This window comes from Pleurodeles waltl, chromosome 8, assembly GCF_031143425.1.
Source record: "Pleurodeles waltl isolate 20211129_DDA chromosome 8, aPleWal1.hap1.20221129, whole genome shotgun sequence".
Taxonomy (NCBI): domain Eukaryota; kingdom Metazoa; phylum Chordata; class Amphibia; order Caudata; family Salamandridae; genus Pleurodeles; species Pleurodeles waltl.
In genome coordinates, this window is record NC_090447.1 from 1158816273 (window position 1) to 1158841380 (window position 25108).

The following is a 25108-nucleotide window of genomic DNA, read 5'->3' on the forward strand; positions in this document are numbered from 1 at the left end:
ATCAAAAATGAAATTCTCTGGACAACAATGTTTTTTACAGAGGTATATCAAGGGGCTGGGATTAAAATGAGTTTTACTTACGTTTAAACACTTCTGTAAATATGGAGTAAGTTCAGTGGTGTAACCAAAATGAAGGGCCCTCAATATGTGAAGAGTGGGCCCTACGGATCCAATTTCTCACATATTCATTGACCTTGGGCTGAATGTGGGCCCCTTGAAGGGTTGGGGCCCCTACACACCAGAGACTACAGGGCCCTGCAATATGTTCCTGTGTAAATTACACAGGTAGAAGGTACACCTCTTTCAAGGTATCAATCTGACTCATGCCTGGAAAAATTTGTTTGCAAACTGGGATCACACTTTGCAAAATGCTTGTTAAGATTAGCTAGATATCAGCCTATCATGCACTGAAGAACCTAGTCATTTATTTGAATCTCTTCACTACCATCCAAGCCTTCAGCAGCCTAAATTCCTGGGTGTTCATGGACTCCCAGAAATGAGCTAAACAAACTATAAATTTGAAGGAGCAGATTTTATTAAATTATGAAAATAATGCATTTAACATTAATAATGTGCAGTATTAACATGTAGGTCTGAAAGGAAAAACAAATGCTTTAAACTGAAGAAAAAATTAATGCGTACAAGGCAGCCATTGTTACACATTTTAAATCTGAATAGCTCAAGCTGCATTTTACTGACAAAATGACCTAGTTCAAGAATGTAAAATGTAATGTTTCCTGACTTTCTCATAGACACACATTTCCTGAAATGTATTAATTGAATAAATTGCTAATGCTTAACTTTGCAAATGGTTCAACTAAAATGAGCATTGTAGAATAAATGAATATGAGGTAATGTACAAGTTAAACTTGAAAATGTAATTTCTTGAAGCAAATGAATGGTGAGAACTAGCTGCAAAGTTAAACAGTGGATTGAAAATAATGTGTATTTTCCTAACAGACAAAAACAGTTGCTAATAAAATGAAGAAGAGTAGTTATTTAGAAGATTGGATGCAAGTGTTCCCATTGACAAAATTTATTTTTATGAATAAGAGATTGAATCATGCAACATGAAAAATAAGGACAACTATTGCCTGATTAAGATATCAGCATACAGGTTAGTTCATCACAATGATGATGTCTATCCCATTCTCTGAAATCTAAATCCATATGATATAATGATATTTAGATTTTAGAGGACAGGTTATCCATTACCGCTGTGACGGAGTAACCTGTCTGCCAATATCAAAATCATCCCCTTATTGATAAGAAAAGGCTGTGGTTAATTAATGTTGCCATCGGCTGTATTGTGTCCTGAGAAGAGACAAAGGAGTGTTCTGTTCCCGTTAAGACATCAAAAGCTGATTGAACAATGAAGAAGAAACAGGTTTCAAAAATGTACAAGTGTGCTGTCCATAATAATATGTGTTTCTAGAGTAGGTCAGACACTCTGACAGGCACTCAGAGTCATTTTGCAATTTTTCATGCTCAAGTCTAAGTAGCTCAGGCTGAGACACTACTGATTTCGTTTAACCTCTCTTTATGGGAAGTTCTGCTTTGGTTGATTTTTATATCTGAATATTGAGCTTTATGCTTTGAACTCTCGATCTGGAACTCTTTATGAGTTCTGATTGACACCATTACTTTTCCTTATTGGTCCATTCCCTTCAACCATCCTCATTCTTAGAATAGAGATTCTTTCCTTTATGTATTGCACTTTATGCACTGATTATGAACTACTGACTGCTCACTCTAGTCTTTGATTAACTGATGATTTATATTGATGAAATTAATACTGACCTAATAATGATGAGTTTCAAAAAGATTGATTAATAAAAAAAATTAAAGTCACAACAAACTCTCATTAATGACTGAAAATGAGAATACAACTGTTATTATCATATAACTTATATCTCCTGGTTAATCTTATCTAACATCAAAGATCCACTGGCTTAGAGGCTGGGATGTCACCTAGAGGAGTTGGTAAGACTTTCTTGTGAACTGTTCATTGTGAAGGGATGTTCTCAGCGCTCCAGCAGTCACTGGAATCCTGGTTAAATTCCAGCACAACCCTACACATCGTTTTATTACAACGTCTATTTTCCCCTTCATGCTTACTTGATTGGAATTCTAAAATGTAAGGAAAAGTCCCTATGCCAAACATTGACTGTGCTCCAGTGTTTAAGTTGGAAGTAAATAAGTGCCAGGGCCCCTGTCACGAGACCACTGCTTCCTGTAACACCCATTGCCCCTGTCAGCGTTGCCAATGACAGTACCTACACAACTACTAACATCACACTCCTACAAATGTGACAATTCAGACTATTTCAGGTCCCCCAAAGCTAAAAGAAGGGCTTGGGAAGCAAGTATTTCTTGTTTTAATATATATTGAATTAATAAACAACTGTTGTTTTGCTCAACTCTGAATTACATAAATAGTGGCACTAGGTGGCAAAAAGTAATAAGTACCGGTGTTGACAACTGAGTGCCATTGCCGAGCACCAGAAACCACCAGCATAAATTAAGCATTGCTGTGCCCACAATATACCTAAGCCAAAGTGCTAAAAGCTATCTCTTTAAACCCAGTGAGTGTTCCTTTTTTGTGCTTTGACACATGTTTCTTACAAAGGAGCAACTGATATGAAAAATGGCTTGAGGTCGGAAGCTAAACAGAAGTTCAGCCAAGCAACACTGCACTCCTTCAACATGCGAAACAAACTTTGACATAATCACCGAAAATAAAAAACGATCGAAGGAGTACTTCGGCAGAGAACATATGTATTAATTCCAGCCAAAAATACAATCCAACTATAGTTACACGCATTATAGCGAATAATATTTGTTTTAGTGATTAATAATAAGGCTGAACAATAAACAAACATGAACCTCCAAAGAAAACATTTGGTACCAGAGTTGTGAACCCATGACATCTAATTTCCTCGTGCACTGGGTGTTAGTTTTGCTCTCAAGTCAATGTAGCTCACAGTGACTTTCCCCTAGCTCAGCAGTAGTGAAATAGTCTCAGAATAGCTGAACACTACCTGTCACAAACAAATATCCTCACCTGACCTAGGCAGCATGCCCTCTGCACCCTCAAGCTGTCCAGCCAAACACTTAGGGGTAAAGGACATCACTATCAGAGCAGCACATGGTTTACATCAATGAGTGTGCATCTATCCATCCACACATCCAGTCCATAAACTAATTCTTTATTTCTGGAGAAAAACTGATCCATTTTACAGAAATGTAAAAGAAAAAAACATGACTTTTAGAAATGGACACAGATACAAACTCAAGAAGTAATCAGGATTTATTGTGATACAGCATACCTTCTGAAGTGCTACCTAAGTTTATTTTGCTATTTTTATTTTTATGAAATCACTAAAACCGTAGAATGAATTCATATTTATGCAACCATATTTTAAAACAGAATCAGCAGGGTATGCATTCACAAAAACCCAAAGAAACTCCTGAAACTAAATTAAAATATACCAATATAACAAGAGCCATTTACCTGCAACGAATAAAAGTGCACACACTACATCAGTCCTAAATCAATCATATCAGCAGCATCACTCAAAAAAGTTTTAACTGTTGCAAAAACACACTATATACGTGACTTCATAGAAATCAGCAACGTAACTGCACGCAAATGTGATACTGTCTGTGGTCCTGTCTTGTTAGATCCCATCTACAGGTAGCTTCAGTTTTCACAGACCTATTGATTCAAATATACATAGTGTGTGCTTTGGGTCAACCCCTTGCCCATGACTGAATGGGTTTGTCATCTTTCTCAGTTGTCCCCACTTGGTTCAATAGCTTTCCTCCTTATTCTTCTATCTGTTCCACCTAGGAGCATTTCAATCTTACAGTGTTTTGATTGGATGACTAGTATCCTCATACTGATGATGGTTGCTTCCCTACAGTGAAATACATTTTTTTCTTTTCCTTTAAGTACTCCATGGCAGTGTGGTTTTTTGCTCCCTCTCCTCACACACTGCTTCTCTTTACTTAGCCCCAGTCTTTTCTCGCTTTCCAACTTGCCCCACCTTCTCCTCAGCTCCTCTATTGTTTTTCCCGTCCCTCCCACTCACCTTTTTTATGTCAATATGTCCCACCGCCGCTTCGTTACTACCCAACCCTCCTCCATGTCACACCTATCCCACTTTTTATTTTTTGTTTTATGTCTGCTGCATTATAGGCAGACATCCACCCTAAAATGGGGTTTTACTTACTTCAATATGAGCACCTATGAATACACATATGCAGGTGTGATGGGCACATCTAAATGGGGTTGCATTATTTCAACTGACCTATTAAAAAGTAGCTGCCATAGATGTGCATGTATCCAGGGAGGATTTCTTTGAATGGGTTTGTTCAAATAATACAAATGCATTGAAAGAAAGCCATTGTGGATGAGCATGCATCTGCAACGGAGTTCTTACACAAAAGAGCATTAGCAAAACCAATAGATTTCACTGCTGAGACATATTGACATTTCAATGCCTATTTAACCTACAGTACAGTAAAAACCAATGCATGTATGAAAGAATTAAATGTTCAGTTGGTAGGAGAGTAGAACGAAGGTTTGTTACTAACGTGAGATGCACCATATCCTAAGCCATGTATGTAGCACTGCATCTAATTTCTGCCATCTTTCGTTTTTCTATCATGTCCCCTCGAAGCAAACTGTCAGTGTATTATGAGTGAGAATCTACTTGGAAGGGAGAGCGTGGCATAATTATTCAATATGTAACCTGGGAACCACAGGCCACAAACGTCAGACCAAGACAAAACTTAAAGATTAAGAGCAGTATTGCCATTCAATGAATAGGGACCTTACAGGATCAGGCTACAGTCAGGCAACACCAACCATACATGCTAAGTTCACAGAGAGTGCCAATAAGATCATACATCGTTTATCACTATAGATTATGAAGCCACACATGTTAGGAGATACCAATCATAGTTGTAATTGCCCTATTTTAGCCAGTTCAGCAATAACTCTACTAAATGCAATCTACATTGCCACTCAAACATCAACAGTAAATATCTTTTGGAAATTCAATAACTTTGTTACTATAGAGTGATTGCCCTCTATCCCAGGGGCTATACCGGTTGTTAAAGGCCCTGGGCCTGAGTTATAGGCCTGAGCCACAGGCGACTACCTATAACGAGGGAGAGGGACTTTAACAACCAGTATATCCCAAGGCAGAAGGATTTTAAGGCTATTAGAACATTACACTAAGGGTAAAATATTCTGAATTAAAAGGGGAGAAATATAAAGACAAACATCGGAATGTTGGAGATCCGAGATTATACCAACCATTATAAGCCCAGAGCTACTTCATTGTCTTCAGTGAAGCTCTCAACGTTCCAATGTTCTAATATAGCTTTGCCAGTAAATGCCTTCTCCAGCATTAAAGGCCCGAGCTGAAGGTGAGGGGCCTTTAACAAGAGAGCGGGCCTTTAATGGTCTAATGGCTGGTATAGCCCAGCTACTGCAGGCTATAAAGCTATTAACACATTCAGCCCCATAAGACCAGAATGTTCTAATTAGAAAACGAAATGCCTCTCAGACCCGAGGGGGTTGCAATTCCCCTTGTCTCTGCAGCCTTTGTTCACAGCTTTTGCTGTGACTGTTCTAGAGCTTACAGCTGTGCGCAGGACCACTGCTTTTATCTATTAGCTGATGGACATTTACAGCAAGGGCTGTGAAAGGGGGCTGAAGTCAGTCCCTCGTTCTCCCTGGCTCCTTTTTGTAGTTCAGCCAAGCCAGTGAGACGCTGGAGCTGAGTAGCCTTCACCCCTCCCTCCTTCTGAAGCACTAGTGATACTGAACTACAGGAGGAGGGAAGGGTGAAGGCTGCGTGTGTCCACCTGCATGGCCTCTGCCTTTCGCTTTCCTATGCCTATTTAATAGATTTTTGAGATGCAGGGTAAAGAGAAAGGCACAGGCTGTGTATTATGAAATTAATATGTTGAGAGTAGCAGGCCTATACCAGTCCATGTAGGCCTCTGCTGTTCCCTTGTCTTCAATGGAGCTATCAACATTCCAATATTCTAATAAACAATATCTTTCTAGTGTCTGAAACTTAGAACATTATGTTTGCAAATACAATCTTTTCCTTTGTAAACAAGGCAAGATCCTCTAAACAAAAGCTTGCCTTTTACATAGAAAAACTCAGTTTTATACTGAAATATCTTTTCAATTTGAGTACATTTATTTTTCTGGCCCACCTTTGGTATTGGAAAAGCAGCGACAGTGCATTAGCAAGGACAGGCAGAAGCTGTCACAATGAGAAAATTCTCCTTTTCATGCCCATGTCATACCTTACTTTTCACAGACTGTCTCAGCCACTGCGCAGGGAAAGGAGGCATTATGAATAGGTCTTTGCTTGTATAAAGCATAGTGCATAGACTGCCTTTTATAAGATGAGGCTTTGGAAGGCTTTTTGTTCAGCATAGATAATATGTACATGAGAAGAGATTGGAAAGTGGTAGGGCTTGTATTGCTAAGAGGTTTTACCTGGCTGACACAACATATAAGGTCTAGAGTTTGTTTTGCATATGAATGCATGACAATAATTCTGCATAAATGAACAACGTACGTTTGTATAGTTAAGTCGTATAATTATTCTATGTTGCCTAAACAAGGGCCAGTTTCTGTAAGAGGTGACTTCTTGACCAGAATATAAAAAATAAAAAAACATAATTCAGATTATTCCTAATCTTAGTCATGGTAAGTATGTCAGTGGGGAGTACTATCTCTTGCGTCTACTAGCATTTAGCCAAACTATAGAGATAAATAAAAAAACTAATTATAGTGAGCACAGGTTACATCACAGTACTAGAATATATCATACACATACATGAAAACGGCATGAGCATATGTGTATGCATGTACACATGTGAGGACAGATCTGTTTCATTGACCATCTTTAACATAAAAGCTTTCCCTATGACATTCCACCTCCTACTTTACGTCTATATACTAAATTCACATCAACCCATGAAGAACAAATAATAATACAGACACTGAAAATCTGGAAAAAAATAATACCCTGTAAAACGTATCCCTAAGATCCATGGTTATCAGTAACATAAATGTACACAAGCACATGTATTGCTATTTTAATGTGTACAGTTGTTTTACAGTTTGTATGTCTGTGAAAGATGAGGCATTTGCATATACTGCTGGACAGAGTGATTTAATGAAAAACTATTTTAAACTTGCCTTGATATAGTTGATAAATGGAGAGGTGAGGGGATCAGCTTCATCAGTGTACTGTAGTCTTGTTTCTCCTGAGTTGCCATTGTCAATTAGAAGAGTAGTTGGCTGATGATGCTCCACTAAGAGTTGAGAGAAAAAAAATACACAAATGTAAATACAAGCATTTTTACCATCAAGCTACAAAATTAAATTGTCACTAACTAGATTATTCACTTGTTATTTCTCTATTATTAGCAACTCTCAACATCACCATCTGAGGTCCAATGTCAGAAATGACACCAAAGATGAACACTTGCTCTGTCAAAGATGCATCCTTGATCATTTCGTTTTCCCTGGATCTCACCCCAGAGTAGTACTAACAAACAGCACAACACTCTCTCTGGCAGAATAAGTGAACATTGCAGGCTGAAAACTGAACACAAGGAGATAAGGCATTGTGAGATTGAAAGCAAAGATAAATAAAAACATTATGATTAATCTTCAACAGTGAAGAACTAAAGGTTATCAAACAACGTTCTTCTGCCTATCAGGCTCACTACACATCATCTCATTAAAGAGCATCTCGATCATCATAGATATGAGGCTTCCTAGTTTCCACCACCTACCTAGGCAACTCTGGGAAGAACTCCACCCTTATCAGAACTACTGTAAATGACCAAGTATAATCTACTTACATTGTTCTTTTTCACTCCATTGCACTTCAGCTTGTAAGTGTTATAGAACATACACACATACTTGTGTATGTTAGCCCTCACTTGCGTAACAAATACTAATAATGGGATGGAATTTTCACTTTGATGGTGTAGCGGAAATGAAGGGTTGCCTTTTGTGAATGAAGTGGGTTTAGTAATATTACAGATGTTACTACACTTTAGGAAAATTGTTTTAAAGCAATTCATACTATTCATTTCCAAAGCTTGCAAAGATTACTAATCAGTAAATTATTAGGGAGATGTTCGCAACAATGCCCTGCACAGATCACGTGCACTTGTGTTGTTTTGTTCAAACCGCCTTTCAGCCTTGAACGTAGCATTGAAAGAGAAACCTTTGCTAAAAACCTGAAATTTGAGCACTGAATAAAATGAATATCTAACTCACCTAAAAGAGAGTGGCATTTGATGAAAAACAATCTAAAGAAGCAATTGTCTTTACTTCAGGAACCTTGGAAGAACATGTGTAAAGGATCCTGTTTGAAGTGGCACAACTCTGGGCGAGTATATGTTATTCATATTTCGGGTAAGTGAAACTTTATAGAGATAATCTAATGTTCAATTTGTGATGTTGCTCTTCTGGTTTAGATGTAGGTAGTCCAAAGAGAAATTGGGGAGGACCATTGCCTGATTGATACAGACACAAGAGAGTACTTTTGGAATTTGGAAACAAGTAATCCAAAACAAACGTGTTCCAGATTTTAAAAAACAATTGATCTAGTGCCAAAGGTGATGATGTGCCACTGATTCTTTAGGCTGAGCATCTATAATACATTTTAGAAATGTTTCTAGTCTCTCATTTTTCTCTATATGTTTTGCTCACATTTTCTTGGCAGATGTTTTGCATTTTCATAGAACTTGAGAAATTATAGTACTTTCATATAGCTGTCTCTAATTTAACTAATAAATTAAGGCAGGGTGTTTATATTTTCTTTTAAACTTTTTTCTTCTGAATCTTGATGGTCCCATGGGGGGAGCTTTGTGGAACACAGGATGTATGAAGAGGGAATGTGACATTCTCTAGCTGGTCTCCTTCCCACATAAATCTTTAAATAAGACATTCTTAACTACTTGCAAAAGAACTGACAAAAGGCTTTACTGATTCAGAGAGGGTTCTCAAGGTCTGTTCTGCCATTTGCCTCTACCAGGCAACATAATGACCAGGCCAACGTAAGGTCCTGAACACAGCAGAACTCAGTGTACCATCATAGCCGATTTTATTTTTATTGTTCTCTGACTTAGCCAACGTCCATAGAGTGAGAAATAAGTAGGACATGCCTTTTTGGGCCTCCTGACAGAGAACCCATGGAATAACTGGGACTCACATTAGACTGTGTTCCCTTCTTTTCTGCCTCTGAAGGTACATGCATATCCCAAATCCTTTTGAACAATGGCCTCCTCCAGGAAGCAGACGGCATCTGAAAATAGGAGATCCATCTTGTCTTAGGACACCTTCCTCATTCAGTTTGGAAAGAGTCTTAGCCTAGAAATTAACTATGTTCAACTACTGATTTAATCAAATTGAGTGGAGCTATTCCTATAGCTGTTTTACTGCTTAAAAAAGAATCTTCATTGTGACGACAAAGTTCATAAAAGTGAAGACACCTCTATACACTTGTGTATACTAAACACAAACTAAGATCAATGCTGCAGAACATCATTCCAAATTAGTTTTTTGTTTTTTTCATTGATGAGTAGTGTGAGCTACAGGTGACTGTATCTTTAGGGGCAGGACCTATTCTTGCAAAAATCTGGCTTTTTTTTGTTGCTTTTTTATTTACTAAACTCTAGAGAGTTATGCCACAGGTTATCAAGCCCTATCAGAACAATTTCCTCCAAGTTTTTCATTCAATCTCATCTGTCAGTGTTGTTAGTTACTTACTTTCCAAGGTTCATCAATTGTCAATCCTGTTCATTAGGGTCGAGCCTGCGTCGCATGCGCTTGCGCATGCATTTCGCTTGCGAGACGCTTTAGTAGATAGAAAAGGGCTCGGAGCCCCCTGCATTTCTCGTCAGTGTCTTTCATTGGTTCATGGGCTTGCCTGTTAAAATCTGCTTGCTTTCGTTAGTGGAAGGCATGCATACGTCATGCCTTTTCCGGTAGTTAGCCCTCCTGGAGCGCAGCGACCAAGTACTGAAAACATGTGAGGCTCACTGTTTTCCGTCCGGTTTGTGGACTACATTTTATCTTTTTTCACAGCGCGATCTCGCTTGGCAGAAGTCGAGCGCTTTCCATGACATCGACCCTGTTACATAGTTAATTGCACTTTTGCCGGTTACGTAGATAATTGCAGTGATGAAATCAGACTTGTGGGGAAAATGTGTCCACGGGTGGTTGGGAGGTGGAGGCTGGGGGGCAGGGGGATGGTTACGCTATTCAAGTGATGACGGAACAGAAATCAGGAGACGTGCTTTCTGCACACGCTGTACATGCTCTCACTAGAGGCCATGTATGTACTCACTGGGCCCGCTCTCTCCGTGTGCACCCCCTTTGAACCCAGGCCATGCGCACACTCTGCATCCTTTCCACACCCGCTATCTTGGCACCTTTTCATTGGAGACTTCATCCTCCTTGCACACACCGCGCGAGCTGCCAGCGCCCACTCTATGCACACAGTGTGCACGGTCTCTGCGCCCACTCTATGCACACACCGCACAAACTGCAGCTCTGTGCACAAACTGCACGCGCTCTCTGTGCCCACTCCCTGTACACTGTGCACAAACTGCAGCTCTGTGCACAGACTGCATGCGGTATCTGCACCCACCCCTGTACACGCCGTGCACAAACTGCAGCTCTGTGCACCCACTGCGCACGGTCTCTGTGCCCAATACCTGTACACACACCACGCACAAACTGCAGCTCTGTGCACAGACTGCACGCGGTATCTGCGCCCACTTTTTGTACACTGTGCACAAACGGCAGGTCTGTGCACCCACTGCATGCGGTCTCTGCGCCTACTCCCTGTACACTGTGCACAAATGGCAGCTCTGTGCACCCAGTGCGTGCAGGTCTCTGCACGCGGTCTCTGCGCCCACTCCTTGTACACATTCTGCAGCTCTGTGCACCCACTGTGCGCGGTCTCTGCGCCCACTCCTTGTACACACACTGTGCACAAACTGCAGCTCTGTGCAACCACTGCGCACTGTCTCTGCGCCCACTCATTGCCCGCCCAGAGGCACACCCTCGCTTCACAGCTGCTTGGATCCCAAAACACAGACTCCGGGAGCAACAAAATCAAAATTGTATCTAGAAGTCGTCCTTTATTTCTAGCGCTGCTCACACAGGAGCTGATATGCGTTCGTATATGAGCAAATCTACCCTGCTGAATGCACATGCCACTTCATGCCCTGATAGTTTGTCACCACCCCCCTACCACAACCAATGCTGGCGCTCCAGAGAGCTCCTTGTTTCCCCATCCTTGATGTGGGTTCCCAAAGGGCACTTCCTCCCGTCTACCTCACGGTGATAATGACTGTGAAAGCCGCAACTTGTATTTCCACATGTATTAAACTGATACTGTATACTGGCTACAAGGTATGTGTGTTTGAGTGCTCAGTAGCCACATACTATGACAAATAACATCGATACACTCATCTGAAAATGCAGTACCGGTATATATTCGTATCTGCAGCAATTTCAGATTAATTTACAAACCCTTTACCTTTAAACTCCAAGTGCTGCTGCTATGTACTGGGTTTTCAATCTTAGGGGGCAGGAGATAGAAACTCCGGAGTGCCTAATATCTGTATTTGCCAAATGCAGAGCAGAAAAAAAAAGTTTATAGTCTACAGCATTAAGGGTATTTTTATTAGGTAGGGGCGCACACAACTTTCTCCCGGCTACCCAAGTTGATCTGGAGGCCTGGGAGAAAGCCCTGAAATGTCAGGTTTGGTGCTGGAGGCCTACACGGAAACGCCATTATTTGGCTGACAGAGGACCGAGCCTGCATTGCATGCGCTTGCGCATGCATTTCGCTTGCGAGACGCTTTAATAGTTAGAAAAGGGCTCGGAGCCCCCTCCATGTCAAATCAGTGTCTTTCATTGGTTCGTGGACTTGCCTGTTAAAATCTGCTTGCTTTCATTAGTGGAAGGCATGCATATGTCATGCCTCTTCCAGTGATTAGCCCTCCTCGAGCGCAGCAACCAAGTACTGAAAATGTGCAAGGGTTGCTGTTTTCCGTCCAGTTTGTGGACTACTTTTTATCTTTTTTCGCAGCGTGATCTTGCTTGGCAGAAGTCGAGCACTTTCCATGACATCGACCCTGTTACATAGTTAATTGCACTTTTTTGCCGGTTACGTAGATAATTGCACTTTGCCGCTAGGTTTCACTACAAGTGAACTGTAGCAGCGCAATCACGCTCTTTTTTTCCATTTAATGTGGCAAGAAAATTCCGATTGGGAGTTTGCAACTACTAATAGCTCTAACTCTGAGAAATGCGAGACCCGTTGTATTGGAAATGCTTGTTTTTATTTTCTGATTAATCTATATGAATACATTTTGCCTCAGTAACAGTCCAGATCCACTTTTTTGAGTTTAGTTCTTATCTCACCTATAATCACAAAATGAATACTAGCAGAAGAAAATGATAAAAATGAAAAGAAGAGTGAATTTAGTAAACCATGAATTGTGATATTTTCATATTTATTGTGGTAAACTCTAAAGTACCCCAGAACTAAAGGAACGATATGTTAAAGACAAGTAGGTGGTGAGTTTAAGTGTATAATCACCGATTTCACACAGCAACTGGACACGTGGAAACGGTAATAGAAGATAAACAATTTTGTCTCCCATAGCTACATTGCATTAGTCTTTTATTGCTGCACTAAGATACTCAGCTACAGATAGAGCCATACAATCAGTCCTAGAGCAATCATTGTAGCGAGGAAGATTGAGATCATGCACTGACTTAGGATATAGTAGTACAGCATGGATCTAGAACATTTAAGTCCATTGTCAGATGCAGCTAAAAGGAATGAAAACAACGGCAACGATGCAAAAAGGTAAGCTTCCAAGTGAAGAAACATAAAATATATCAAGAATGTTGAGAGTAAGAAGCTGCTCATTTACACCAAAAGCTATGAATGAAATGATTGAACACCAATTTCTTTGTTCAAGTGAAATAATCACATAATGATATTGTGAATGGCTTGGTTCAAGTCAGAAACGGGAGAGCCCCTTAATTGAATATTAGTGTTTTAGGTACAGAGAACATTTTAGAGCTTCAATATGTGGCACAATGTGTGTGCAAGGGTGAAAAAGAGGTTGAAAATGTTTTTAAAATTCCAAGGCCAGTATTTACGCTGTGTGAAAGATATTACGAACAGCACTGGTGGTTGTGGGTAGCTGAGGCACATTTATTACAGCCGATGCTGAGGGTAATACCAGTTACTAAAGATCCTGAACCCAAGTTATATTTAGAATGAAGGTGTTTAACACCTGATATATCTGAGGCCTTAGGGCTATAACGCTAATAGAAGATTCCATCCACTGAGGGTACAATGTTCTTATTAAACAGGGAGAACTAGAAAAACAAACATGGGAAAGTTGGAGCCAAAGACCTATAGTAGCTATTATAGGCACTGAGGCGTTTCACTGCTTTCCATGGAGTGCTCGACATCCTAGTGTTCTAACATTATTTATATCAATCACATAATTGTCTTTAACATCACTAACATCAGGAAAGGTTCAGTGAAGGTAGCCATCATATAAAGTAACTGGCACTGTTTATCTTTACTTTCTAACTTGAGAGGGCTTCAGAGATAACTGAATGAATTACTTTCCTGAACTAAAATCTTATGAGGTCTGAGTTTTAATGATAATGGAGCCTGGAACAAGATGCAGTTGAAAATAGGACCTGTCGACTCTTTAATAAAGCACTGGGAGCAGTCAATATAATTCTATTATATTCATTTGTTTTATCTTAAGACTTGTGATGCATATTTTAAAGGGGTCTTCAAGTGACCAACATCACCGTAGATTTTAAATCCCCAGCTGACTTCATGACTTAAAACAAAATTCTAGAATTAGTCACAGCGCGAAGACACAGGCTCCCAGACTGCCCTGCGGCCAATCCTGATGCCGCTCAGAGCAACGTTAGGACTGTCTGGGAGCGTCCGCCAGGTATCGTGCAAAGCCCATAGAAAGCAGGAGTTGGAACACAGTATGGGGTGCAGGCTCATTCCGCCCTCTGTCCCATAGACCTGCAAAACACTGCACCAGGGCCTCATCGTTCCCGAATTGACCTCAAGGTAGAGCATATTGTTCTGATAGTTCCTCTAGTGCATGGGTACTCACAAACTTTTTCTTGGGGCCAAAATTGCAGTATGGTTTGCGGCCGAGGGCCGCACTGAAGTGACAGCGGGGGTTGGGGAGGGAGGGGCGGGGCTTGTAGGGGGCACAACCACCCGCCCCCTTTTTCAAAACATTGCTAAACAATGCTGCATTTTGAATCCACACACAGCGCCATCTGCTCTCACCCCTACACCAGTAACACACACAGCGCCGTCTGCACACAGCGCCATCTGCTCTCACCCCTACCCCAGTAACACACACAGCGCCGTCTGCACACAGCGCCATCTGCTCTCAACCATACCCCAGTAACACACACAGCGCCGTCTGCACACAGCGCCATCTGCTCTCACTCCTACCCCAGTAACACACACAGCGCCGTCTGCACACAGCGCCATCTGCTCTCACCCCTACCCCAGTAACACACACAGCGCCGTCTGCACACAGCGCCATCTGCTCTCACCCCTACCCCAGTAACACACATAGCGCCATCTGCACACAGTGCCATCTGCTCTCACCCCTACCCCAGTAACACACACAGCGCCGTCTGCACACAGCACCATCTGCTCTCACCCCTACCCCAGTAACACACACACACAGCGCAATCTGCTCTCACCCCTACCCCAGTAACACACACACTACATTAAAAACAAATAAATAAATAACCAAAGAGCCTTACCTGCCTCAATAAAGCACTGTAAAGATGCCACAAATGTACAACGGCAGGCAGGCGGGCGGGCGGCAGACGTGGAGACAGTGACAGGAAGCAGACAAAAAAGCCCCGTAAAAGTTAGCTGCAAGCGCCGACTTTTAAGGGGCTTTGGCTTCCCGCCACTAGCCAGGATCGTCATGAAAACGCCATAACTAATGGCCGCCGTACGTAAACATAGAGGAGGGCCGCGGGAGCATGCGCGAAGTAGCCACTATTGCGCATGCTCCCGCGGCCCTCTTCTATGTTTATGTACTGCGGCCATTATTATATGGCGTTTCTCGGACATGTCCGCGGGCCGCAAAGATAGGTCCGTGGGGCCGCTGGCGGCCCGCGGGCCGTACTTTGAGTAACGTCGCTCTAGTGTAATGATGGCAACCAACATAAAACAATCGCTCACTGTTTCCAGGCCAGCCTCCATCCAGCTTGAGAGCTTGGCGGCAGTGAAACAAATGACAGTGTTCCCATGCCGGAGGCACACCAATGGTAGAGAAGGGGCATAAAAGGGGGCTCTCCAGGTCCTCACCATGCAACTGTGAAGTGCTATCTGCAATAGGATGCCCAGTTGTGAAACAGCCACTTAAGGGCACAGCAGCTGGGCCAATAGTGTTCCCTAGTATGTGTGAGGCCCATTAGGTTTAGTTCGCTCCTCTGGGTTTCATCTAGCTATTTCTCCACCCACTGCATTTGCGCCGTCAAATGCAACAATTAAAAATCTGGTGCTCCTAGGCCTCCATCCCCCAGCAGGTTTCGCGGAACATCAAGCGACACTCTATGGTGACCTCCGTCCCATATTAGTTGACGGAGCAGGACATCTAATTGTCTGAACCACGCAACATGCATCGTAACTGGAAGATTTGTGAAAAGTATAACATGCGAGGGAGCATCACCAGTTTAGATATCGATATCCAGGCCATGAGTGACAATCGCAGGGATCTCCAGAAGGTGACGCAAGCCTTAAGGGAGTGGAGTGCTCCCCCCCCAAGTTACCCTCAAGCAAATCGTCCAGTTTCTGATATAGCTGAATACCTAGGTATTTAAAGGTTGCAGGTGACCAGGTAAGTCCTAAAGGTAGTTCTGGAGATTGGAGAGTGCCCTGTATGCAGTGGAATATACATGTTTTAATCCAATTGACCCTTAGGCCTGATCGTTTTCCAAATTCCTCTGGTTGGTGAAATAACTCCACCAGGAGTTAAAATGCAAGGGCATATAGCAGGGGAGACAGCAGGCAGCCCTGCTTTGTCCCTCCGTAGATGTTGTACAATGGGATAATCCTAGAGCCAGCCTTAACCAGTGCTGTTGGTCTTGGATGTAGTAGAGTAAACTATTTGATCCAGCCCTACCCATCTGCATTTTGTGCATGCCCTTCCATAGGAGGTCCCATCGCACCGATTTGAAGGCCTTCTCAAGGTCCACTGACATGAGTATCACCCTGCACGAGGCCTGCACCTCGAGGTGGTGTAGAACATGGCACAGCCTCGTGAGGTTGAGGGAGGTACTATGGTTCCGTATGAAACCGTTTTGGTCTCTATGGACCAAGACCAGAATGTATGGGAGCAGACTGCATGCCAGCACCTTACTCAGGATCTTGAAGTCCATGTTGAGCATGGATTATGGGCAAAATGCAGACATGGGGGCACCCAAGATTACAGTTTTTGGGAGGGGCATCACAGTTGCACTGCTTGTAGAGTCAGGTAGACAACCCATCCTTAAAGACTCAACGTAAAGTCATTCCAGCCTTGGGGGTCGGTAGACTTGTAAATGCAAAGAAAAACTCAGCTAGGAGTCCTTTGGGGCGTAGGGTTTTCTCCTTGCCATTTCCTTAATGGCATGTTGAATCTCCTGTGTTGTCAATAGACCCCCAATAGCCTCCCGAAACTTCATTTGATAATGTGGGGAGTGTCATGCGATTTAACAAACTATCCTGTAGGTCATCTGAAAATTCCAGTGGGCGGCAACACAAAACTTCATGATGATGTCGGAACTTATTATTGAAGGCTCCCGGGTAGTAGATGTGTGCCCCTGCAGTGGATGTTAGGTGTGTGATCAGTGTTCCACACAATTCAGAGTAAATGAGCCATGCTAATAGTCTCCCTGATTTACCTTCATCGTCGTGGGCTCTAGCTACATAGTTATTATAGTTGTGGCATCTCAGCTGTTTTAGAATGGTATTGAAGCATTCCTTTGAGTCTAATAGCTTCAGACGAATATCTGGGTCTGTTCCAAGGCTCAAGTCTAATGTACGATGGGGGTGTCTAGTGTGTGTCGTTACTCATTAATTTCTCTACTAATACCCATTGACTGCCCCACACAGTGGTCACGGATTATGACTTTGAAGGCCTCCCACTCTATAAGAGCGGACAACACTGATACTTGATTATTGTTAAAATATTCTGTAATGGCATTTTGTAGTGATTCCCTATAACAAGTGTCCTCAAGGACTGCCAGTTGGAGGCAGCATATGGGGATCACTGTCCTGTTATTTTTCAGTCTGAACCCCAGGAGTAGGGGGCTTTGGTCAGAGAGGATGCACTACAAATATTCAGAGAACGCTTAGCCTCTCTGAGCACAGGAATCTGTTCAGTCTGGCGTGTAGGGCATAGATGTGGGAATAGAAAGAGTAGTCTTGTTCTGTGCTGTGTTGTGTGTGTTATATACCTGTCAGTTCCCAGTGATGTAGCCACTCCGGAAAGCCTGTTGCTATTCTATGGGCTGGGGCACCAAGTAAGAGGGCGTACAGTGGTCTAGATGCAATACTGTAAACAATTAAAGTCCCCTGTCACAAGCAAATTCCCACCTGCCAATCAATCAATATTTGTAAAGCACAGCTACTCACCCGTGAGGGTCTCACAGCACTGGGGGATGAGGTGCCTCATCCGAAGAGCCATGTCTTGAGGTTCTTCCTGAAGATGGTGAGCGACAGGTTTTGTCTGAGGTGCAGCGGGAGGTTGTTCCAGCTCTTTGCTGCAGTGTAGGTGAAAGATTGCCCTCTGGCGGTGGTTTTGCAGATGTGAGGGATGGTGGCTAGGGCCATCTTTGAAGATGATGAGCTCCGTCTTGTAGGTGAGCTTGATGCAGCTTTCTCCTATCCAGGTGGTGACGGCTTCCATTCCTGCGTGAAAGTTCCTTTTGGCTGTGTCTGGGTTTTTGGTGAGGGAAATGATGAATTGTGAGTCATCGGCATATAACACGATGTTCATACTGTGGCTTCTGACGATGGCAGCAAGAGGGGCAATGTATATGTTGACCAGTGTGGGACTCTGCAGTTGACCCCTGTGGGTCTGGAGGTGTAGGGCGGGAGTCTGACCCTCTGCGTCCTCCAGGAGAGGAAGGAGTGGATCCATTCCATGGCTTTTCTGTGGATTCCTATGTCGTGGAGTCTGGTGTGCAGAGTGCTGTGAGAGACCGTGTTGAAAGCTGCAGAGGGGTGGAGGAGTATGACTGTTGCAGTGTGGCTGCGGACTAGGAGTAATCGGATGTCGTCGGTGGCTGTCAGGAGTGCTCTCTCCGTGCTGTGATTGCTGCGGAAGCCAGACTGGGAGCTGTCCAGGGAGTTGTTGGCCTTGATGAAATTCCGTAGTCAATTATCCCAGGGATGCTGAGAGAGACTGGAAAAAAGCTAGCTGGTTCTGGTTGGGTGTGAAGATGCTCCCCAATGTCATTTTTCCCCAGAAACCTGCCCTTCACCAGGACATACCATCCCCCCTTATCTATTGATGTTTGTATAAGATCAAAAGGGTTCCTGTCTCTGGGGTTCCTGTCTCTGACCCATACAATGCCTCACAAGCATAGGCAGAATATGAAGTAGCATATAGTTGTCCACGCCATCTGCAGCATAGGCGCGCCACCTCTACCCCATTGAGCTGTGTTTCCTGAAGCATGGCAATATGAACTCCCCTATGCCTAGGATAGTTTTGAATGTTGTGTAGCTCCACTGTAAATCATATTACCCAGACATTTAAGGTCATGAAGTACGTCCTGGGTTTCTAGTACCCATATAGATAGGGCTGACATTAACAGCAGCCAGCTGCATAACCACACCACCCAGCCATCCCGGTAGAATCCCTCCAGATACAAACAATAACATGTATCCCAACCTTGAACTCCACATCCCCAGGACAGAATGGTAACAGCCGGCCACGCAAACCTATTGTAACCAATGAACAGAGTCATAAACTAGGCTCCAATAGACTCCTAGGAAAGGTCATGTGATGGGGTGTTGGTGATTGCAGTCTGGCACATGTGCATCCGCTCCAGCCCACCTATGGCATGCCCACCAGGGGCAAGTCAGGGCCACTATTAGAATCAACAGTAAGAACCCAGTTTAATTGTTTAGGAGACTCAGGAGTAAGCTGTTACACCACCATATGCAATGCCTCGGAGTGCGCACAGTCCCTCTTCAGGTGTGTTGGTAGCAGGTGAATACTGCACCTGAAGGTAGCCCCATGACAACAAAACAGGGGACAAAGTACGTTTTAACAAACAGCTCACAGTACCTCTGCATCAGACTAATCAATCAAAAAATATTGTAGAGCGTGCTACTCACCCGTGAGGGTCTCAAGGCGCGCGGGGGGGGAATCAGGGGGCGGGTCACTGATCGAACAACCATGTCTTGAGGTTCTTTCTGAAGACCAGGAGGTCCTTGGTTTTGCGAAGGTCGGTGGGGAGGGAGTTCCAGGTTTTGGGGGCCACCTCCTGTGGTGGTGCGTTGGATGCAGGGGACTGTGGCTAGGGCGAGGTCGGCTGATCGGAGGTTGCGTGTGGGAGTGTGGAAGTTAACTCTTTCGTTGAGGTAAGTTGGGCCGGTGTTGTGGAGGGATTTGTGTGCATGGATGAGGATCTTGAATGTGATTCTCTTGTCTATGGGGAGCCAGTGAAGGGATTTGAGGTGTGGTGAGATTCGTTCGTGGTGGGGCAGGCCAAGGACGAGGCGTGCAGCTGTGTTCTGGATTCTCTGGAGTTTGCGTTTGAGTTTGAGTGTGGTGCCAGTGTAGAGGGCGTTACTGTAGTCCAGTCTGCTGCTGATGAGTGCGTGGGTGACTGTCTTTCTGGTGTCTGGGGGAATCCATTTGAAGGATTTTTTTTTAGAGTGCGGAGTGTGTGGAAGCAGGAGGAGAATAGAGCATTGATTTGCTGTGTCATGGAGAGGGAGGGGTCAAGGATGATGCCGAGGTTGCGTGTGTGGTTTGCGGGGTTGGGTGCGGGGCCTAGGGCGGTGGGCCACCAGGAGTCATCCTATGTGGTTTTGTTGGTGCCGAAGATGATGATCTAGTTTTTTTTTTAGTTGAGCTTGAGGTGTTTAGTGGTCATCTAGTTGGCGGTATCGAAGAGAGCGGCGTGTAGGTTGGTTTTGGCGGTGGTGGGGTGGAGGGGGAGGGAGAGGATGAGTTGGGTGTCATCTGCATAGGAGAGGATAGTGATTCCGTGTGCTCGGAGGATGTTGGCTAGGGGGATCATGTAGATTTTGAAGAGTGTGAGGCTGAGGGAGGACCCTTGGGGGACTCCGCAGGTGATCTTGGTGGTGTTGGAGTGGAAGGGCGGAAGGCGGACTCTCTGGGTCCGGTCGGTGAGGAAGGAGGTGAGCCAGTCTAAGGCTTTGTGGGAATTCCTATGTTGTGGAGGCGTGTGCGGAGTGTGTGGTGGCAGACGGTGTCAAAGGCTGCGGAGAGGTCTAGGAGGATGACTGCGACGGTCTCGCCTTTGTCGACTTTGGTCCTGATGTCGTCAGTGTGATGAGGGCGGTTTCCGTGCTGTGGTTTTTGCGGAACCCGGATTGTGAGGGGTCAAGAGTGTTGTTTGCTTCAAGGAAGTGGGATAGGCGGGTGTTGACTAATTTCTCTGCAACCTTGGCGGGGAAAGGGAAGAGGGAGATTGGGCGGATGATTGGAGAGGATCTCCGGGTCGGCTTGGGTTTTTAGGAGAGCAGTGATTTCCACGTGCTTCCAGGGGTCTGGGTAGGTGGCAGAGTCGAAAGAGGAGTTGATTATGTTGTAGAGTATGGGGGCGATGGTTGGGTGAGGGGTCAAGTGGGTTGACTAAATCCTCAACAGACTGTGGGGTCACCCAATCTCCGACTCTGATCCAGCCTGCATTGCAATTTCAGCTGAAGCCTGAAGAGCTGCCACTCTTTCTTGCTCTGTTTGGTTCTTCAGTTGGTTTCTTTGGTTTACCCCTGCTCCTGGCCCTTTTGGGTCTTTTCCTGAGTCTTTGTTTTTTTTCTTGTGCCTCTTGCTGGGCGTTAGTCAAAGTTGATCCCATTTTGTAAGAGTCCAGTCAATCCCAGGCTTCCTGTGGCTCATCACAAAAGTGAGTCCTGCAGAATCTTTAGTTTGGCAGGGAACATCAGGGCATATTGCAGTCCCTTTTCTCTTAGTGCTTTTTTAACTTCTATGAAGGAGGCTCTCTTGTTTTGAACCACTCTATAATCTGGAATCATCTGCACTTTTCCACTTCAGATGAGGCATGGGCCGGCCGTCCAAGCCCTCTAGCAGGGCATCCCTGCCTCTGAAGTGGAGGAGCCGGGCCACTACAAGGCAGGATGGCTGGGCCACTACAACACAGGATGGCTGGGCAGGCACCCTCTGCTCTTGGGCGAAAAAGGGCATCAAGTGGTTAAAGGCTACTTCTGTCCACATCCAGTCAAGGTATGACACCATGTTATTTCCTTACACGCCCTCAGGGAGGCCCACTATGCAAATGTTGTTCTGTCGACTTCGGTTCTCCATATCTTCAGCTCAGTATTCCAGTGTAGTACTTTATCAGTCAGCTATCGAACCAGATCAAATTGTCCAGGGTGCATTTCTTCAATCCCAGATTCCACTTATTTCACCCTGTCTGCTAGTTTATGGTGGTCAGCTCTCAGCAGTTGAAGTCTCACTGAGACAGAGATAATATCTTGTTGGATTATGGATCTAGTGTCTGCTATAGGCACTCATTTCTTGCTGAATTGTAACTGCCTGGGAGGCGCCATCGTGTCGGGCCCATCAGTCTCTCCAAGAGTGGGAATGGCCAGTTTGGATGCCCCTGGCTGAGCAGTAGATTATCTGACCCGGGGTTTCCCAATACTCCTCAAGTACTCTATTAGTTGAAGCAGGCCACACTGTAGAGGTCAGAGTAACACCCGTCAGAAGTGTCTCAAAATGTTAACAGCTCCTTTCACTGGTTTGATCAAGTCTCCTGGGACACAATGCCGCAGGAAGGTGCAGTGCTGATTTGTCCAGTGGCAGAGTGGGTTATTTGGTTGGTATTGACGACCCTCAAGCGCCCATTCCCGGGCCAGGGCTTCTCAAGTCCAGTGCAGTCATGTTTATGACATGTGCCCCGATACAGCAGATCGGTCCCTGCTTTGCTCTCAGGTGGGCCGACAGGTGAACACCTTCACCATTAGCTCAGGGGCAAAACAGCCAATAGAGTTTGAGGGCAGAGTACAAGGGAATGCAGTAGGGTCAGGCCGTCCTCTGTCTATTTATGTGCTGGTGCAGAGCATCGACCTGTGCCCCAAGTGCCCCAGCCTCGACAGAAGTGGCAGTAGACCCCCAGGGCAGTCCTACTGAACTCAGTCTCTGGCCCTGATGTGGGTCCTCAATGCCCCATTGCAGATTCTTCGCTTGCATGAGTGTCACACCACTAATATCCACCCAGACAGCACACTACTCTGCCCACTCCCTGCTTTGGCGCATGAACTCACTAGGTCAGGTTCAGTTTATCCATGGCGAGTTAGTGATAAATTCCCCTCTAGTCCATCACTGGTATCAGAATCTGATTTGGCGGGCCCTGTTGTGAAATGTTTGCATTGTGTAGAGTCCATTATCAAATTCACAGCCCACACCAGGGGTGCCAGTTCCAGCCTCGCTCCACCACAGCCTGTGCACTTAATTACTAGGTGAAGAGGGAAAGTGAAAACAGGGGCTACTTCGGGGTCTGTTACAGTGTTATAGCAGTAGATTTCTTCCGGCAGTCCCAGTCCCTCAACATGTGGCATGCAGATTCCCCTACATATGTCACGCATCGGAGGTGGCTACTGATCTTCTCCGTGAGCGACAAGATGTGCAGCTGTACACTGTCACATTTTGAAAACACATGCAAGGCACCCCTTGAGCCTGAAACCCCCGGTGTTCTGGGGTCTGGCATGGTGGTGCAGTTGTGCTCCCTGATGTGAGGCCGCCCGGTACAGAGTCCCCAGGCACTGCCAGATTATGTTCGCTGCTCTACCTATGCAACCGAGTTCTTCCCGGCAGGACCGATCTGCTGTTGCTGAGGCAAGGTAGCATCAGCAACTGTCAAGGCTTAAACTGCAGTCAGGGTGTGAGACCTGCCCCTCCTGGTTGGGCATTGTGGAGGATCCAGGAGCTCCAGGGCCAGCGAGTGAGCGCGGGGATCCATGCAGCAACCCGCAGTTGTAAATACGCCTCTCACTCTGGGTGGTGTTCATCTCCATGCCTGTCCCCATGTGAGCAGGAGGTCCCGGCCTGCTGGTCAGTCCTCTGGGTGCTGGTACTCATTCAGGCCGGTGGTCCCCACCAGTGAACTCAGAGAAGGCACACCCACCTGACAGGCAGTGCCGTCCACAGCCTCCTTTAGCGTCTGCCATCTTTGCTTGCTAGCCAAACCCCTAACCCATGATTTTTGTTTAATTTTCTTACTATGTCTATTGTATGTTTAGAATTAGATTGTGTACTGTCACTTTTCTAACATCCATTGTTTCTTTTGTTGGCAAGTGTCCTTCTGATTAACTGTTTTATAGTTTCTAATTAGTTTCTAATTAAAGAATCAGGAGTTTTGCCTTTGTGTTTTATTATTTTATGTATGTGTAATGGTTTGTATTATCCCAAAAAATAATAATTAACTGAACTGAAGGTTCCAAGTCAACAACTTAGTCACTAGGTCATGTTTCCCGCCATTATACTAGTTGTGTACCCCTCCAATCTTGAGACACTACCAACCATCATGTAACAATGCAGCTTGCTTGTAGCAAACTAGGCTTCTTTGCAGACGCCCCCACTTTTTGCCCCCATTTGAACTGCTAGATGCTGGTTTTTGGACTCTGTTAGTGTTGCAGCTTGCTAACCTGCCCCAGTACTAATGTGCTTTCCCTTAAACCGTATGTTGACTTGCATAGGCCAATTGGAAAGTCCCTTACCATCCCTGGAAGTCCCTAGTAAAAGGCACCCAGGGCAAGGGTGGTAAAGTGGGTACCAGGGCTGCAGCACTGATTGTGACACCCTGAGTACCACAAGTAAAAGAGAGACTGCAGTGCCGCCATGTCAGCTTGCACGAGCAGCCTGCTTCCCGAGGGAGACTCTGCCCACACCAGAAGGAGGCAGAGTCCCTGTAACTGCCCATGGACAGGTCAGTCACCACTAAGGCAGACCCCCTCTCGCCCACGGCATATTGTTCCATGAGTAAGTGCATATGTGCAGGAGCACATATGCCCCTGTGCTGACATCTAAAATGTGATGCTGGTCCGAGTAACCAGTGGTCCATTGGATAACATGGGCTGGCATTTGACCACTCCTCAGATGTCCAGCTCTACAATGGCCCAGCTGAATCCAATCATGTTTGATATCAAACTTTGTGCTTTTTAACCCTGAACACGATGTCCATGTTTAGGATTAAAAAGCAGATACCCAGGTGGCACCCTTAGAGAGTGCCCACCAACTACCCGAGTCCTGTACTGTTTTGGCTGGCTCTCCTGAGCCACTGCCACCACATACAAAAGTCCGGCCTCCTGCCAGTGGTGGTAGTACCTTGGCAGGACATAAGACAAAGGGCTTGGGAAGGAAGGAGGTCACACTTCCTCCCTCCCAGGCTGGCTAGTATCAGGTTGGTGAGCCTCAAAGGCTTTTCCCACCTTTGATATCCCCAAGAGCTGTCCTCTCAACAGAGGACAAAGACCTTACCGCCCTGCCTGGCCAGACAGGTGGGAAATTAGCTATGCAGGTGGTGTGCACCTCCCTCAAACTAGCCACACCTTTAAGGTGGGTTAGGAGGTCTGCACGGTCAAGCAAGGGTTTTGCCATCTTGGCAGACCCTAAGAATAGTGGGTTCTGGTTATAAAGCGACGTTCTCCACAAAGAAAGTCATCACTGCAGGGGCGGACGAGCTGGAGGGACAGTAGCCCATTGGCCACTGTCCCTCACACCCTTTAATGCCCCCCTAAACCAG

The 25108-nt window shown here is 44.8% G+C and overlaps 1 protein-coding gene across 1 annotated transcript in view; it reads right to left on the minus strand.

The window, feature by feature from the left end:
• Positions 1-25108, minus strand: part of LRCH1 (leucine rich repeats and calponin homology domain containing 1) — a 666761-nt gene that overhangs the window by 230255 nt on the left and 411398 nt on the right. The window contains exon 9 of the mRNA XM_069205389.1: positions 7238-7353. Coding sequence (XP_069061490.1) covers positions 7238-7353 — 116 coding nt within the window. The remainder of the gene's footprint in view (positions 1-7237; positions 7354-25108) is intronic.